This window comes from Phoca vitulina, unplaced genomic scaffold (assembly GCF_004348235.1).
Source record: "Phoca vitulina isolate PV1807 unplaced genomic scaffold, GSC_HSeal_1.0 scaffold23, whole genome shotgun sequence".
Lineage (NCBI taxonomy): Eukaryota > Metazoa > Chordata > Mammalia > Carnivora > Phocidae > Phoca > Phoca vitulina.
The window spans coordinates 17,589,288-17,607,585 of record NW_022589726.1 but is presented as its reverse complement, the minus strand read 5'-3'; the positions used below and the strand labels follow the sequence as shown (position 1 = coordinate 17,607,585).

The 18,298-nt window shown below is 44.6% G+C and overlaps 1 protein-coding gene across 1 annotated transcript; it reads left to right on the top strand.

Moving 5' to 3' along the window:
- Positions 1-8,184: 8,184 nt before the first annotated feature.
- On the top strand, positions 8,185-10,565 carry LOC116642429 (cationic amino acid transporter 3-like). Its single transcript, XM_032420841.1, has one exon. It carries the CDS (start codon positions 8,637-8,639, stop codon positions 10,470-10,472), a length of 1,836 nt encoding a protein of 611 aa, XP_032276732.1. The 5' UTR covers positions 8,185-8,636; the 3' UTR covers positions 10,473-10,565.
- The last annotated feature ends 7,733 nt before the right edge of the window (positions 10,566-18,298 follow it).

The window sequence follows — 18,298 nt, the reverse complement described above, 5'->3', positions numbered from 1 at the left end:
GCTTAACGACTGAGCCACCCAGGCGCCCCTCTTGCTTTACCTTTCTCTGTAGCACTGATCACAAATCCAACACAATCTATATTCTTATTACTTGTTTACGGTCTGCTTCCTCCTGCAGGAATGTAAGCAACTTGAGTGGAGGGATTTTTGTATTTTTCTTTGCCTTATAGCAGTGCTGAATAATTGGGAACCAGTATATTTGTTGAATGAATAAATGAATGACCACGATTAGACACACACACACACACACACACACACATTTCTAGACAAGGCACAAAGAGAAAGAGAAAATGGGAAGACTCCATTTTTCCTTTGGCTTTGTTAACAAATTCCTCCTACCCTTGGGTATGAGACTTGGCCCCAGAGTTCATGGTGGCTTTTGCTCTGTTTAATTTTTTGCCTGTATTCTGAACTGTTCCCACTTTGGAAGTATGGGTGTACTACGTACATCACACTTGCTATTATTTCAAGCTCTTGGCCTGAACTCAAAGCCTCTACTCTTGTTTTCCTGACTGCCCCCTTCCAGAGTTGCGGGGCTGCTTGAATGAGGACTTTGGAAACTCTTGGAAAGCTCAGCTATCCAGAAAACTTCATACTTGCTTGTTTGGGAGCCACTGGTTTGATTGGCTCTGGAGTTTTCATTCTCTGGAAATTTTAAGGTGGATGAGAGAATATATATAATTTGGGATCAGGGAAGGAGCTGTGCTTGGATAGAAAGAGATTGATATAATCTCTGGAGATGTTGCATTTAAAGTCCACGTCTCGGGGTGCCTGGGTGGCTCAGTTGGCTAAGCGACTGCTTTTGGCTCAGGTCATGATCCCAGGGTCTTGGGATCAAGCCCCGCATCAGGCTCCCTGCTTGGTGGGAAGCCTGCTTCTCCCTCTCCCACTCCCCCTACTTGTGTTCCCTCTCTCTGTCAATTAAATAAATAAATAAAATCTTAAAAAAAAAAAGTCCCCATCTCTGAAACTTTGACCACCTGAAAATAATTATTGAATAGCCTCATTAGCCTTCCTCTCAAGTCTTTACCAAACTTCTAGCAAAGCAACTGGTATCCAAACTATCTTTGAAGCCATTCAAGAGGAGCCACAAGGCCAACTTCCTGACTGGCAGGAGGGTTAACACCCAACCACGGGAACCAATGGAACCGTACTGCCTTAGAAAAATGTTGTGAAAAGGAGAGGTCCAGAGTGAGGGCAGTACCCTTCTCAGAGACAGAGGAGTGAACACAGTGACCTCTAGGATGGAGGAGAGTGGGTGGGGCTGGCTGGGAAAGCAAGACAGCCTGCAATTTAGTGGGTGGATTGTTGGATTTGACAGGAGTTCTTCTTGGCGACTTGGGATGGAACTTTTGTTTTGGAGTTTGGAATGAGCTCAGAGACTGAGAGAAACACAGGGAGGAGGAGGGAGGGAAGCGGGAGGGAGCTGGGGGCATTATGGAATTCATACAAGCTGGCTTCATGTTCCCTGGCCTCTCTCTGCGCTTCTTTAAGTACCTCCCCTGCGCCAAGCACCTCCTTTGGGAGAGACTGTTTCCTAATTAAACTGAGATTCACAGGCCCAGGGCCCTCATTAGGAAATGTCCTCAGGAAATGCTCTTGAAATAGATGATTGTGCATGTTCCAGTCTCCTGTTTCCACCTCTCTTTGGCCCTTTCTCTCTTTCAAAAAAATGAAAAAATTAAAAAAAATCCTACTTCTAGGAATCTCAAGATATAGGAGTCAATCAATGCATCTATATATTCATATCCTCTGTCCTAAATGCCCCTTTTGGTTGCTTCATACAATTATGAGCAGATCCTTGTCCTGGGGAGTGAAGGTTGGGGGTGGGAGTGTGGAATTCAGAAGGAGGAGGTATATGGATCCTGACCCTGCCCTCTGGAAGCTTTTAGACTGTAAAGGGATGTAAGTGACACACCCAGGACACCATCAGACAGAAAGGGAAAATTAGTTTCAGCTGAGCACCAGGATGGGCGGGGAGGGGAGGAAGGTTGGAGATGGGGGATCAGTCAGGATGGCTTAGGAAAAGCTTCCTAGATGTGGGGGCAAAACTGTAGAATAGGGTTGAGAAGAGCTAGAGGGTCAAGACTGGACAGAAAGCAAGTGAGGAGGGCATCCCTGGCAGGGCAGGGAATTTACTCAGGCCAAAGGCTCATCCCAGGAAGGGTAAGTCAGGATGCGAGGAGCTGAGTTAGGAAGGAGGTGATGGGCCCGAGGGAAGGGGGAGAATTAGGATGGGGCTCTGACAGCTCGGTCAGAGTGTCTGAACTGATATAAGCCATTGGAATAATTGCAGATTATTGCACGGAAAAAGGGCATTTCTGAACATGGCGTTTGAGGGTGATGTTTCTCTGTATGGTTATAAGCTGGATTGCAGGTAGACTTTCTCAGGATTCCTAATCATGGGTTTGCTTTTTCCTCTATAAGTTTGGTTGTTCATTTGTTTGTTCTGCCTGCTTCTGTTGGAGTCATAAAATATGATTATTTAATTCCCATGTGTTTTGTTCTTTGGGTTGCTTCTCTGATATCTTCCCACTTTGTCTGTAGGCCCGTTTTCACTCATCTTCAGTAAAAGTGGGAAGAGCCCAAGGACCACCCTGCGTAACAGATTTGAGGGAAACAAATTATCAAAAGCATCTGTGACCCTGCCATTCAGTTGGTCCTCCTCTGAGATTCTTGCTCAGGGTCCATGGATGAACTTGGGAAGAGTGTATGGCATTTTTTTTTTTTTTTTTTTTGAGGTGAGCAACCTCAGAGGAGTCTGTGATTCAACAAACGTGAAGAACCACTGTTGTACTCTTTGTTGCGAGGTGGGTGGCTGAGGACGGTTCCCCAGAGAGAGAACTGTGGTGGAAGCATCCTTAGTGCCAACCACAGGAGCCTCCAGAGACAGTTGAAGGGGCTGAAGGAGAAAGAGGAGTTGGGAAAAGGGACATGGGTTCAGAAGGAACTAGTAGGAGGGGGGCCCCATGTTCCCTTGTTCTCCACCCTCTTTCTAGCAGGTATTTCTTCTTTGTATATTCCACATCCTGATGATTGTAGGATTCTGGATCCCCTTCAGTTTAAATCTATTGAGTGTCTGCCGTTTATCAGGCTCTGTAGCAGATTCTTTCACAACATTATCTCCTGTAATTCCTGTGTTGAACCTGCAGTGCTCGGAGTGGGGTCAGTCCCCTCCCTCAGTCGTGGGGTGTTTGCACCATCGCTTCCTGTCAGGTCCCTTTTCTTTTTTTTAAGATTTTATTTACTTATTTGACAGAGAGAGACAGCAAGAGAGAGAACACAAGCAGGGGGAGTGGGAGAGGGAGAAGCAGGCTTCCCGCTGAGCAGGGAGCCCGATGCGGGGCTCGATTCCAGGACCCTGGGATCATGACCTGAGCCGAAGGCAGACGCTTAACTGACTGAACCACCCAGGCGCCCCTGTCAGGTCCCTTTTCAATGCATTTTCTTTTTTCCTTTCATCTTTATCTTTATTCTCATTTCCCCTCCTCACGGGAGGCACTTGCTTTAGTGTATTTAACAAACGCTCCTCCAATCCATGCTTTATAGGTGTATTTATTTATTTTTATTTTTAAAAATATTTTATTTATTTTAGAGAGAAAGAGAGAGCGAGCGCGCGCGCAGGGTGGAAGGGCAGAGGGAGAAGGAGAGAGAGTCTCAAGCAGACTCTGCGCTAGGTGTAGAGCCTGATGCGGGGCTCGATCCCAGAACCCCGAGATCCTGACCTGAGCCGAAACCAAGAGTCAGACGCTTAACTGACTGTGCCACCCAGGCGCCCCTATATGTGTATTTAGATACACTCATCCATTCAACCAGTACACAATGCCGACTGTGTCAGGCGCAGTTGTAGCGATGGGGAATGCAACCAGGAGCAAAATAATAAAGTTCTGCTTTCGTGGAGCTTCCATTCTGTTGGAGTGAGACAAATCATGAAAAATAAATAAGTAAAACAGACAGTACCTTAAATAGTGATAGCTGCTATGGAAAAAAAAAAGCAGAGCAGGGGATTAAGGTCTGTTGTGGGTGATCAGGAGCAGACTGCAGTTTTATATGGGGTGATTAAGGAAGGCTCACTACAAAGGTGCTGTTTGTAAATGCAGTTAACGGAGCCACCACGTGGCTATCTGGGGTGGAAGTGGTCCATTTATAGGGGATGGCAAGGACAAAGGCCCTCAGGTAGGATCTTGCCTGGTATGTTAGGAGGCCAGTGGCTAGAGAAAAATGAATGGGAAGAGGGAGAAACCGAAGGCTGAGATGTAGCTTGGTCAGTGCAAATACTGTAGGACTTTGTAGGCCATTGTAAATGCAGACTTTGGCTTCTACTCTGACTAAAAAAGAGACACCAGCGGAAGACTTTAAGCAGAGGAATGACATGACATTTTTAGCAGATATATGTGTATCCTTGACAAACATACAGCATTTTGTGTATAAATGTGTATAAATGGCATTGTGCCATACCCCTCACCCTGCTTTTGCTTTTCCTACGTAACATTGTTTCTGAGATCTACCCATGTTGCTATCTGTAAATCTACTTTATTATTTCTGACTGCTGTGAGTTACTTCATCGTGCGCATATAGCACATTTTACTTATAAATTCATCTAGTAACAGAATGCTGGCATAGCTTCTAACCTCTTGCGACCACAAACAGTCTTGTGATGAACGTGCTCATATGGGTCTCCTTATGGACTCAGGAGAGTTTCCTTGGGGTAGGTACCTAGGAGAGGGATTGTGGGGTGGGAGGGTGTGTGTGTTCTTACTTCCACTGAGACTGTGCTTCAGGATGGTGGCATCAGTGGCACTCCCACCAGCAGCATGTGATGGTTTGTGTCTTCTCATTGAATTCTCTTATCAATCCAGTAAGGGAAGTAAAGTAAGGTTCCTTAAGGACAAGGAAACTGAGTTTTAGACGGATTGAGCAAATTACCTGAGTTTATATAGTTAAGTGAAAGAGCCAGGGCTCAAATCCGAAATTTTTGACATAATGTTCTTTGCTCTTACCACTTTGTACCCAGCACTGCCTCTTTTAGAAATAAGATGAAGCATCTGTAGACAAAGATAGTATTATAATTATTGTATTTGAGCCTTGTAATTTTCTTTTCTTCTTTGACCTCTATTTTTTTTTTTTTTAAGTAGGCTCCCTGCCCAAAGTGGGGCTTGAACTCACAACTCCCAGATCAAGAGTTGGAGGCTCTACGCACTGAGCCAGACAGCACCCCAAGCCTTGCATTTTTCAATGTTTGGTCTAACACTGTCAGTCTAGCACCCCAGAGTGTTTAGCACCAGCATGTATGAGGTTGTCTAATTAGAGTCCTTAGAATTTCAAGGCACATTATATGGAATAAAACAGTTTTCATTTTCTCATGAGGGCTAGCTAACAAACAGGTTTGAATTTTAGTGCATGATTTTGAGGCTGGACATTTATAAAGATTAATTGCTTTTCAAAGTTTGGGGACTTTGGATCAGATGTTAACATTAAATATTAGGTAGTCATATTACGTGCATATGGTTTGCTAGGTACTGAGCTGAGTACTTCCCAAGCATCATTTCACTTACTTCTCTCAACAACCCCATGAGGTATTTACTTTTACTCCCATTTGTGCAAACTAAAGCACCAAGAGGGGAACTAATTTGTCCAGAGGTTGAGTTATGATTTGAACCTGAAGTCTGTCTACACAGCCTTTACTCCTACTAAACTGGGCTGCCTTCCCGTGAAGGAAGCTTTTAGAACTCTTCCCTTTGAATATAGGACAATTTCTTGTCAGTAGGGGTGGCTTACAGCAGTCATGGGAAGTGAGGGGCTAGGTGGACAGGAATCTTCAGAGGGAGGGGATCTAAAGTTTGAAAATGTTCCCCAGGTGTCTTCATTAGGCCTCCTTCTGTCCCCTGAGGTGAGTGCCTCTGCCTTAGGGCATCCTGCCTAGATTATAGGTTCTGGACATGATGCCTTCGAAAAAGTAGGGATTCTCTAACTGGGTGTGGGTGGTTGGTTGCCTATAACCCAAGGTAGCCCGATATTTTTAAAACAAGTGTCCTCAAAGGCCAACAATTCTTTATCACCTGTGTGTGGCTTATACCTGCCACGAATGATCTGCGGTCAAGGTTTTATCACAGTTGGTTTTCCCTCCACACTTTTCATTTTGATTGCCTTCTACAAGGAAGGTAATACCATTTATATATTTACCTGAGTCAGGTTTATAAAGGTTGCTTGGTTACAAGGTATGTATCTCAAAGTCAAGTAGATAGGAATTCTGGATTATTTCAGGTTATTCTTCTCAGTTTGTACATTTGTTCAACGAATATTTATTGAGCACCTAACTCTCAGGAGGAGGAGACAGGCAGCTGAATTGGAATTTTTTTTTAAGATTTTATTTATTTATTTGAGAGAGAGAGAGAGAGCAAGCAGGGGGAGGGGGAGAGGGAAAGGGAGAGAATCTCAAGCAGATCCCCGATGAGATCAAGGCTGAGCCGAAATCAGGAGTCGGACACTTAACCAACTGAGCCACCCAGGAGCCCCTGGAATTTTGATCCATTAGGATCAATGGCACATGTGGGAAGCCCAGCTGCTATGAGAGCACATAGGAAGGGCAGCATAAGGATAAGGGGGGCCTTCCTGGGGAGGCAACTTCTGAGCCGGGAATTGAAAGATAAGGAGGGCTTAGCTAAGCGAAGGGGGCCGAGAGGGCATTAGAGGCAAGGAAACAGAGTGAGTGTAGAATCTTGTAGCTGGAGCAGGAACTGGGTAGGGGATGAGGCTAGAGGAATAAGTACAGGTAAGATTATGAAGGAAGGAAGCATTATAAAGGAAGGGCAGTGGGGAACCACTGACGGGTTTGAAGCCTGGAATGAGTGGGGGACATTTCAATCACATTTATAGTGTAGAAAGGTTCCATGAATTAAGAATGGACCCTCCTTATCTATCTCGTGTGCTCGTTAGTAAATCAGAACACTGGAACTGATGGGTAGCAAATAAGGAGTCTTGATGGATTTGTAGATGGAAGGTCTGACCCAATAACCCAAGGGTTCCTTTTGATAATCTGTAGAGAAGACTTTTCAATTTTGACTTGATTTTTCTGTCTTTAAAAACCCATGACAAGATTTCCTAAAATTCTCTCAAAACCAAAGCCCGAGTAGGGAGGAGAGTGGGGGTTGCATGACTTTGTTCTCTCTGTTCTCCACTACTCATTTCCGGGGCATTGCTGTGAATTGCTCATCCAAAGCCTTGCTCCCCATGAGGAGAGGACCATTTGAATAGCAGCAGGGGAGTAGGGGAAGGAGGAACCACACGCCGGGTTCGTTCATTAAGAAAATATATTTGGCATATTCAGACAATGGTTTGAGCGAGTTAAAAATAACTCCTCGTGAAAAATTAATAGGGAGTTATAAGTGAGTGTTTTAATACAAGCTCACAGAGCAGGGCAGATTCTCCAGGTGGCTGGCGGCTGACATCACAGATGGTGCAGGGTGTTTATAGAGCATGGTGTGGCCAGCGAGGAGAGTCGTCTGCAGAAGTGAGCTCACCTTTTCTCCCGGAACCCAGAGGGGGAGGAGACAGAAGGAATTGTTTTGGTTGTGAGCGACTGAGCTGGGTGACTTATTTCTTTTCACCCTACCCATCACACTCTCATAACTGTGGACATAAAAATTGTAGTGAATTTTGCCTGGTTGCTTTGGGTGAAGTTTATTGAATGTCAGAATTCATGAAATGGCCTTTCTGGCTCTTCTCCCTTCTTAGTCATGGACCCTGGGTTGGCCGCTGCATCCATTTCTCCCGTGCTTCCTTACCCAACAGCCTGTTCCTCCCATTATGGCAGGTAGTTAGTTATGAAGGCCCTGCCCCTTTCTCCCTCTTCTTGTCTTCTCACAGCGCCCCTGTGGGGCTAGGTGGGTAAGGCGAAGGGTTGGACTATACTTCCTTGGCCATCAGTACAGCTAAATGGATGATGCAGAACGAGGAGGAAGGGGGCCAAGGTGCCATCTGACCTTGGCTAGCTGATTTGAGGGCTAAGGGTTTTAAGATTGGGGGACCAATATTTGTATTTTAAACTCAGATGATATTTTAAAAATGGGTCTGTAATTGCAACGAGGCCCTCTAGGCCGTGAATTAATGTGTCATAACTCACGCCCAAGCACTGCGCAAACATCCCGCGTGTGAATTATTGCACAATAAATTCATGCCCTGTTGTGTCTTACAGCTTAATTAGTACATGAAGCTACATGAGTTAGACGAACCCAAATGGGATTATGTCATGTGGTGCGTAAAAAAGCAGAATGTTGGGAGGTATTTGGCACTTTTTCTGGGGGGAAAGCAGAGCTGATTTTTTCTGTAATGTCCTTTGGTGTCCGTTTCTGTGATATTTGGGCTGCAACAGGTGACATATGACTCCTGAGCTTTGGTTGGTTGGTTGAATATGGGTTCAGTAAATATTTATTGTTTACTGTATCTTAGGCATCATGGAGGGAGAGCACACATAAGACGAAAAGCGAAGCAGCAGCTCTGAAGCCTGAGCATCCAAACTCGGCAGACCCAATCCAACTTGGCTTAACTCAGCCTCACCGAACCCAGTTGGAGACTCTTGTGCTCCCTGGGCTTGCCACAGCGCTCTAATCCTAGAATCCTCTTCGATTCCAGCTAGAATGCTGTGCCAGGCACTTTGCAGATTTGGTAAAAAGTTAGTACGTAGACATACACTGGAGCAATACGTGGCTAAGATTTCCTCTGATGGAAGCCTGAGCACTCTGGATATAGTGGTCCTGGGTGTGGGCATCACAGTGGGTGCAGGTGTGTATGTCCTGGCTGGCGAGGTGGCCAGTGATAAAGCAGGACCGTCCATTGTGATCTGCTTTTTGGTAGCCGCCCTGTCTTCTGTGTTGGCTGCTCTATGCTATGCAGAGTTTAGTGCCCGGGTCCCCCAGTCTGCTTCTGCGTATCTCTACAACTGTGTCACTGTAGGTGAACTCTGGGCTTTCATCACTGGCTGGAACCTCATCCTCTCCTATGTTACTGGTACGGCCAGTATGGCCCGAGCCTGGAGCTTAGCTTTTGACAACCTGATTGGGAACCAGATCTCTCGGACCTTGCATGAGAACATCTCACTCTATGTTCCCTATGTCCTTACAGAATATCCAGACTTCTTTGCTGTGGGCCTGGTGGTGTTGCTCACTGGATTGCTGGCTCTGAGGGCCAGTGAGTTTGTCCCACTTACTACGGTGTTCACAGTGGTGAACCTTTTGGTTCTTGGTTTTGTCATCATCTCTGGCTTCACTAAGGGGAAGCTGCACAACTGGAAGCTCACAGAAGAGGACTACATGATGACCATGTTTAGACTCAATGACACTTCTAGCTTGGGCCCTCTGAGCTCTGGAGGATTTGTGCCTTTTGGCTTCAAGGGAATTCTCTGTGGAACAGCTACCTGTTTCTATGCATTTACTGGTTTTGACAGCATTATGGTCGCTGCCGAAGAAGCCCAGAATCTAAAGTGTTCCGTCCCCATGGGCATTGTGATTTCAGTGCTCATCTGCTTTTTGGTGTACTTTGGTGTCTCCGCGGCACTTACGCTCATGGTGCCTTACTACCAGCTTCAGCCTGGGAGCCCCTTGGCTGAGGCATTTCTCCATATTGGCTGGGCCCCTGTCCGCTATGTTGTGGCTATTGGAGCCCTCTGTGCTCTTTCTACCGGCATCTTGGACTCTATGTTCCTCATTTGTGGGATGATCTATGTGATGGCAGATGACCTCCTGTTCGGTGTCCTTGCCAGGACGTACACCAGAACAGGCATCCCCATCGTGGCCACTGTGGCCTCGGGCATTATTGCAGCTTTCGTGACATTCCTCTTTGGACTCACTGATCTTGTGGACCTCATGTCGTTTGGGACCCTGCTTACTTACTCCCTGGTGGCTATTTGTGTTCTCATCGTCAGGTATCAGCCTGAAATGAAGGATGAAGACAGTGCAACAGGGGCGCACCAGGAGAGTGGACCTGTGGTGGAGAAGCTGACCCTGTGGGGACTCTTTTGTCCAGGCAGCCCCACCCCCACTGCACTCTCTGGCCTGGATGTCTCTGTTTGCGCCTCCCTGCTTGCTCTGCTGCTGACTCTTCTCTGCCTGGTGCTGGCTCAGTGGCCAGGTCTGCTGCTCTCTGGAGACCCGGTGTTGGTTACAGTGGTTGTGCTGCTCTTGGTGCTCGTCACTGGGATCACTGGAGTCATCTGTAGAAAGCCACAGAGCTCCACTCCCCTTTACTTTAAGGTCCCTGCTCTGCCTCTCCTCCCACTCCTGAGCATCTTTGTGAATGTTTACCTTATGATGCAGATGGCAGCTGGTACCCGGGCCCGATTTGGTGTCTGGATGCTGATTGGGTTGGCTATCTACTTTGGCTATGGGATCCAGCATGCGTGGAGGGTTAAACCCACTTTAGTCAGGGCTCAAACTGAGGACGTTGAACTGAGTAGTGCCAGTTCATGTTTGATTTGACATCATCACACCTAAATGCTGTCTGGTCTCCCTGGACTATGGTGGAGAGTACTCTTGAGCACACAGAAAGCTAGGCCTCCCATGGAGTGTTGGTAGGGAAACACTAATAGAGCTCTGTGTTTATTGTGGAGTGAAGGATGTGTTTTTGCTCTTTCTTATCTTTTTTTTTTTTTAAACTTGTCTACTTTTCAATTGTGTCTGCTTACTGGCTTTAAAAATTATTATTAAATGGAACTAGAAAGAGTGTTTTTGTTTTCTTCGGGTAAATACCCAATAGTGGAATTACTGGATCATATGGTAATTCTATTTTTAATTTGTTGAGGAACCTCCAGACTGGCTCCATAGTGACTGCACCAACCACCAACATTGCATGATGGTTCCTTTTTCTCCTCAGCCTCACCAATACTTGTTATTTCTTGTCTTTTTAATTTTAACCATTCTGACAGGTGTAAAGCAATAACTCACTGTAGTCTTAAATTGCATTTCCCTGATGATGAACGATGCTGAAACATCTTTTCATGTGTCTGTTTGCCATCTGTATGTCTTCTTTGGAAAAATGTCTTTTCAGGTCCTCTGCCCATTTTTAAATTGAATTGTTTGTTTTTGGTGTTGAGTTGTGTAAATTCTTTATGTATTTTGGATATTAACCCCTTTTTGGATATATCATTCTCCCATTCAGTAGGTTGCCTTTTTGTTCTGTTGATGGTTTCCTTTGCCATGCAAAAGCTTTTGAAATCTTGCCACTTGTAACAACATGGATGGACTTAGAGGATATAATGCTAAGTGATGTAAGTCAGTCAGAGAAAGGCAAATACCATATGATTTCTACTCATATGTGGAATTTAAGAAGTAGAACAAATGAATAAACCAAAAAAAGAGACAAACAAACAAAAAAATGCCCTAGACTCTTAAATACAAGGAACAAACTGGTGGTTACCAAAGGTGAGGTCGGTGGGAGGAAGGGTGAAATAGATAAAGGGAATTAAGAGTGCACTTATCTTGATGAGCACTGAGAAATGTATAGAATTGTTGAATCATTATATTGTACACCTGAAACAAATATGATAACACTGTATGTTAATTATACTTCACTAAAAAAATAAACTAGAAACAGACCAAAAAAAAAAAATAGCTGAAATATGGTCCCTGCCCTTTAGGAACTTATATTTTGTTTTTATTTATTTATTTTTTTAAGGAGCTTATATTCTGTTTGTTTTTTTTTAAAAGATTTTAAGTAATCCTTACACCCAACGTGGGGCTCGAACTCACAAGATGAAAAGTCACATGCTCTACCAACTGAGCCAGTCAGGCACCCCTAGGAGCTTATATCCCACTACAGTGGGTAAAGCCTCGCTGCCACACAAAGCAGAAAGTGTTGTCATAAGAAATATACAAATAAAGCGTCTTGGAAATTCAGAGTGGAGGATGATCATTTGTGGCTGGCACAGTGGTGAGGGTTGAGTGGTGAAATCAGAGAAGACTTTGTAGAGGAAGACATTTGAGTTGGCTCTCTTCAAGGACAGATAGGGTTTTGCCACAAGTGGGTGGCAGGGAGAGATTGTTAGCGGAGAGAATGACACTAGGAACAGGACAGGAGAACGAAGCAGTGTTCAGAGCCCACTGAGGCTTGGCTGTATGAGGGGCAACAGGACATGCACAGGTGGATTGGAGCCAGAAGCTTCCCTCTGAGCACAAAGCACTTTGGCTTTGAACCCACCACCCATGCTGAAAATCCCTGGGGTTGGTTCTTCTACTTGGTGATATCTGTATTCCTGGACTTTAAAGTTTCTCTACTATTGTCTGCTTTGGTCCACCTGCTCAGAAAGTGCACAGCTGAGAGCCAGGTGTCCTGGGTTTTAGTCTTGTTTCCACCACTAACTAGCAATGTGACCTTGAGCAAGTCGCTCTGCTTATTTATCTGTAATGTGAGAGGTCAGGACTGATCATTTCTCAAGTTCCGTTTAGTTAAAAAATTTAAGAATTTCCTCTGGTTTTTTGTCCTGTTATTCTCCCAACTAGGTCTCTCTACTGCACGAAATTTGAACCTGCATCCTGCCCACTTTTCACTATAACCCATTGTTGGGGCTGTAGAGGTACAATAAATAACATCGCATTTCCCCCCTCCTATGTTTGGAACCAATTGATAATCAAGACATACAGACGGATGGTTAAACCGTCCGCTTTAGAGCTGCAGCCTAATTGACTTGGGAATACCACGTCACTAAATTAGAAAGACTTATTCCTCATCACAAGTAGTGCTGAGCAGCTCCTGCCTCTTACCACAGGAAAGAGCCTGCTTTTATTAGATTTTCTCATGTATGAGCAGGTTGAATGCATGTGTCCTGTGGGCAGGTTGGTTCTGGATAAAAAAAGGAAACCAGCAAAGAACTGGAAGAGGCTGAGCTGGGCATGCTCAGTGCTGTCTCTTCAACTCACTAATCCAAGTCACAGTGGGGGTGGGGTGGGGTGGAGAGAAGCCAGGAATAGTACTCTCCTCAGTGGTGCTCAAACTTCAGGTGGTGTCACCTCACCTGGAGGGCTTGTGAAAACAGCTTGCTGGTCCCCACTCCAGCATTTGGAATTCAGTTGGTCTGGGTGGGGCCCAGGAACTTCTAACAAGTTCCCAGGTGATGCTAAGGCTGCTGGTCCAGGGACCACACTTTGAAAACCAAAGTTCCAGCTGAAGCCCTTCCACATGTAAAGATGAAGGGAGGGAAACAAAGGTGCCCTTTTAACACTTACCTTCATTTAATGAAATATTCAGATTAAAATACCATTGTTAATCCTTTCACAGTGGGGAAATCATAGTGAATTATTTCACAGTGTATGTATATATCAAATCACCACAACGTACACTTTAAATATCTTATAATTTTATATGTCAGTTATACTTCCTGACTAAAGCTGAAATAAAAAAATAAAATGCTACAGTTTATTTATTTTGTTCCCTAGATTGTAGATCATAGGTAAGGAGTGTATCTTGTTCACTTCCCCAGAGCATCCAGCTGGGGACCAGGCACAAAATGAGCTTTTAATAAGTTCATGTTAAATTGAATTGAGCCTTACACATGTCTTTTGTACCAAAAATTCTCCTTCCTTTCAGGCTAGTACTGTGCTACTCCTTTCAAACTATCTTCTAGGAAAATCTCATTGACAAACAGCATTTCTGTCCATCTAGAACTATATCTAGAACTGTATCAAGATCTGTACCCAGCATCTAGAACTGTACCCAGGCACTTCTAATTTTGCCTTTGTTTGGCTATGCCTGAGTTCTGGTGACTATCCTATCCTGTCTGTTCCATCACAGTGGAATCTTGCTCAGGGCAAGGGGGAGGTCCTTCTCTCCTTCCTCTAGACCCAGCAGTAAGAACAGTGTTGTTCATTCAAAGAGCAGCAGGGAAAATACAGCCCTGGGGCAGGAGAATGCCTGAACCGACCTCCTCTGGTACCTCTCCATCTATTCCCATGGGATTTGGGGGAGGGGCAGGAAGTAGCAAAATTGATAGAAGGCCCAACCCATTCTACCTGACTCCACGGAATCCCTAAGTCTAGACTGGCTCCAGCGTGGGCACAACAGGCATCTTTCTTGAAGCAGAGTTCTTTGCTGTGGCATAGAAGGGCCAGTGTTTTTCTATTATATTTATGTATGGGGCCTGCCCTGGGAGGGAGGGATAGGAAGCTACTTTATTATTTGCGGAATTTCTCATATTTGCAATAGGGAGCAGGTGACTCCAGGGGAGCCTCCTAGAGACAGGATTACCTGAATACTTTCCAGCTCCTTTAGATGCTGTTTTGAGAGACTGGTGCAAAAACCTTGTGAGAGCATCTAAGATTCTTTGGAGAGAGAGAGTTTACACTCCATATGGGGAGAAAAATGGACTGAAATAGGAAGAATTAGGAACTGGATAGGGAAGGAGGCATCATTCCTTTGGAAGGGAAGGTCTGAGTAGAAACTGAGAGAGAGGTATTGGTCAAGAGACACTTCCTGGAGGAGGATGCCTATGGAGCAATTTGGGAAATCAAAGAGGGATAGGTGAGTTGGAAAAGAAATGGGACGGTAATTCTAGGTTACACGGACCTTAAAGAGTCATGAAAGAATGAGGCTGTTGTGAGGGATGTGTTTTTTCACATTTGAAGGGAATTTATGAGCCAGGTTTGTATTGTGTATTGTGCCGTGGAGTGAGATTTCTGAATCAGGAAGGGATGAGATACGATTCTCATTGCCATCTGGAGGATAGACAGACAGAAGGATATGGATAGACTTCCTGGGAGACAGTTATAGAAACTACTACAGTCACCTAGAGCCTTGCTTTTCAAAGTATGGTCCGTGGACCACCAGCATGAGTGTTACTCGAGAGTTTGTTAAAAATGCAGAATCTTAGGCCCCAACCCAGACCTACTGAACCAGAATCTGCATTTTAATAAGCTCCCAAGTGATTTGTATGCTCTTTCAGGGAGGGGCCTATGCTGGGGAAATTGAATTTGGGGAAGAGGGAGAAGTGTGGGCCCTGACCCCCCTCCTGTCTCCAGGCCTCCCACACCAGTCACCATGCAGGGTTTGGCATGCTGCCCACTTTGGGAAAATGCCTGCCGTGCCCACGCTGGAGTCTGCCTGGTCCTCAGGGGCTCCCCTGGGGCAAGCATTGCGTGGGTTGGGACTGCTGCCAATTTTGTTTCCCCTACTTCATATGATGGACTGAAAGAGACTGGGGAGGTCATATTAGTCATGCCCCGCCTCAGGGTTGTACTGTCCCTTAATCAAATGAGTGATAATTTGGTGATACTAATTGAGAAGGCTATGGGGGTTGGAGGGATTGAAATAGGAGTTCTTCATTGTCAGGAAATTAGGATATTTTCATGATATTTTCATCTCTCAAAGATATTTTCATCTTTCAAAAGCTTTAAGGAGAGACCAGATGACTGGATAAGGGGCTATACCCTGGTAGGGACCAAATTAATACTTTTTAAGGGATCTTTTAATGATTTTTAATGGGTTAATAACAAAATAAATGAGACCTATAATTCCAGAGACCTGGGGTAATAGGCAATGCAACAATTTTACCAGGTGGGCATTGAGAACTTTCTTAAGCTTTTGAGGATTTGTGTGCCTTACCCCCAATCAGAATGAATGATAAGGAGGGGCCAATATTGAAGGAAAACAGATTGAGATTGAACATAAGGAAGAATTTTCTGAGATTAGAGGGTGACCGGGGGAGATGGGAGGGTGCAGGCTCTCTGACCATGAACATGGCTGTCTCACTTGGGTTTGGAATGCCTCAGATGGGCTTCTGCCCCAAATCAGGGAAATGCACAAAATGAACTCTCAAAATCTTTTTTATCCCAAGAATTCTCCAGTCAACTCCTTAAATGAGAGGCTGGGGTGTATGTGTGATATATGTCAGGCGGTGAGGCATGGGGATGATGAATGACAGAAAGAAAAAACAATCTTATTACAGCAGTGAAATCTGCTAAAAATTTTAAAACAGGGTTTGGATTTAGGAGAATAAGTTGCATTTTAGGGCTCAAATGAGAGTTTTAGCTTACCATGTCCTTCCAATCCATATATTTATCTTGTCTCATTGATGACATTGTAAAAACTCCTGAGGGAAAGGAACATCTCTTTTATGTATCACTTCTTTATATCTCCAATGCCCCACCTCCCTGAATGATCAAGATAACTGTAACTCCATTTGTTAAGTCCTATGCCCTATACTTTGTTCTAAACACGTTCCATCATCACCTATTTAATACAGAAGCTCTATGAGGTGAGTATTGTTATCCTCATTTTACAAAAGTTGAATCTAAGGCTCAGAGAGGTGAAGTAATTTGTGCAAAGTGAGTAGTGAAGCTAGGATTTGTACCAAGTTTGAGCAAAACTCGTGCCGCTCACTCCTGAGCTATAGTCTGTATGGAGTAGTGGCTCAGTGAGGGCTGGATGGTCACTGAAACTTGGTGGCATAGAGGTAACTGAAAGACAGTGGATAATTCCAAATAGTGAATAATGAAAAAACAATTTCTATTTGTTTTATGGAATGTAGTCAGAGACACACTTAGTGACACATGCAAGCTTATAGACATTCTCTCATTCACCTTCACTGTGCCCCACCCTGTAGTCAGGAGCTTGGGAAGGGGGAGAGGCTGGGTATATTATGTTCATAAAGCAACTCTTTGAAAGTCATGCGTGTGTGCATACTATATGGACATAAGTGTTTGAATTCCAGTGGAAATATGCACTGAGGAGTGGGGTACATTTATCTCGGTAGGTCTGTAAACATGAACATATTTGGGTATGGCGCGCGTGTGTGTGTGTGTGTGTGTGTGTGTGTGTGTACACAAATCCTGAAGGAGTTAAACCAGCTATAAGGAACTGGCTGCCTTCCACCCCTGGCCCTGGTTGATGTGTTTGTACCAAACCCTGATATTTATTTTTCATCACCTCTCAAGGGAACCTCAATGAGTTTTCTTTCTGGGAAGTTTATGGCTAAGATGCTGGGCTGCTTTGGGGCCCCTATAAATCTGCTATAATCAGAGGAGGTTTGCAGAGAAAGAGAAACAGCAACCACAGGGCAATCCCCTCCTGTCTTTTACTTTCTAGCGTAATACACAGCCGCCCTTGTACGTGCACCACCCACGTAACCACCTCCCCTCTCCTAGAACCCCCTGATGGAAGGTACTAAGAGAAGTCATTTTATTTACTTCTTTGCTCTCAAGTGGGACTCTCTATTTGAGCCATCCCAGAAAGAGGAGAATTAAAAATTATACTAATTAAGGAATCTAGAGTTGAGATTGTGAGAAACTAGTCATTTGTGAAACTAATTTCATAGAAAGCAATGAGCTTTGACAGGAGCAGGGATGGTAAGAGGAGCTGAATGTGTCTGTTTACTTCCTTAGAAAAGCTGAAGCAGAGCTCCTGGAAGCAGGAGGCTGGATGATCTGCACATGGTCTGAAGGCAAACACAGCCCAGGAACTCCCCTCCTCCACTTGCCAATGCTGGTAGTTGGGAGATTTTTTTTATGAGGGATTTTTATGACAAACTTTACTTTACATTTGACATTTAACAGCATCTCTTGTCCAGAGAAGGAGGAAATATAGATATTTATTGACATATGGTGTCAGAAGATCGAGAAAAATTGACTATGGAGGAAGGAGGAGGGGTTTCTCCCTTTCTCCAGGTATGCAAATTACCTCACTTAATTTGTGTAGCATATGCTTTTCTGTGCTTTGTGCTCTTCTCAGTAATGAGATTAAGAAATCATTTTGTTGTTAATAAAGAACTCAGTGGGGGGAGAGAGGAGATGAGAGACATATAGTTGGAGGCATCATGGGTACCCTGTCCCACTTGAACCATATACCCCTTAAATAAGAGCTGCAAGAGAAGTGGGGATAAATGGAACCTGAGCCGGGACCAGGTCCTGGCTCCTGTCTTCCCTAGTCAAAGCCTCCAGCTTCTGCAGTTTTATCTTGAATTTCACTGGTCCTTGCATTTCACTCTCTAATGATGTACAAAATTCAATATCAAATAATGCCCGAAGTCAAGAAATCCTTCCCTTAGCTATGTCCTTAGAATTCCATCCTCCCAATCTCTGACTACTGAAATCCTACACAGTCATCATGGTCCAGTTTAAATATTACCTCCTGCCCAAGCCTTCCTGGATAATCTGTATCAGAAGCAATTTATTTCCTTCGACTTCCTCTACTCCTTTGTGTCAGTCTTACCATAGCTGTCTTTCTGCACACTGTTTTCAGTTGTGGCTACCTGTGTCTTCCCTTTCTCCATCATTCAACTCTACACTTCTGGAGTGGGGAGACTGTGCCCTGTGCATTT

Excerpts from the sequence above, each read along its gene's own strand:
- LOC116642429 (XM_032420841.1), top strand. The coding sequence starts at position 8,637 with ATGCTGTGCCAGGCACTTTGCAGATTTGGTAAAAAGTTAGTACGTAGA.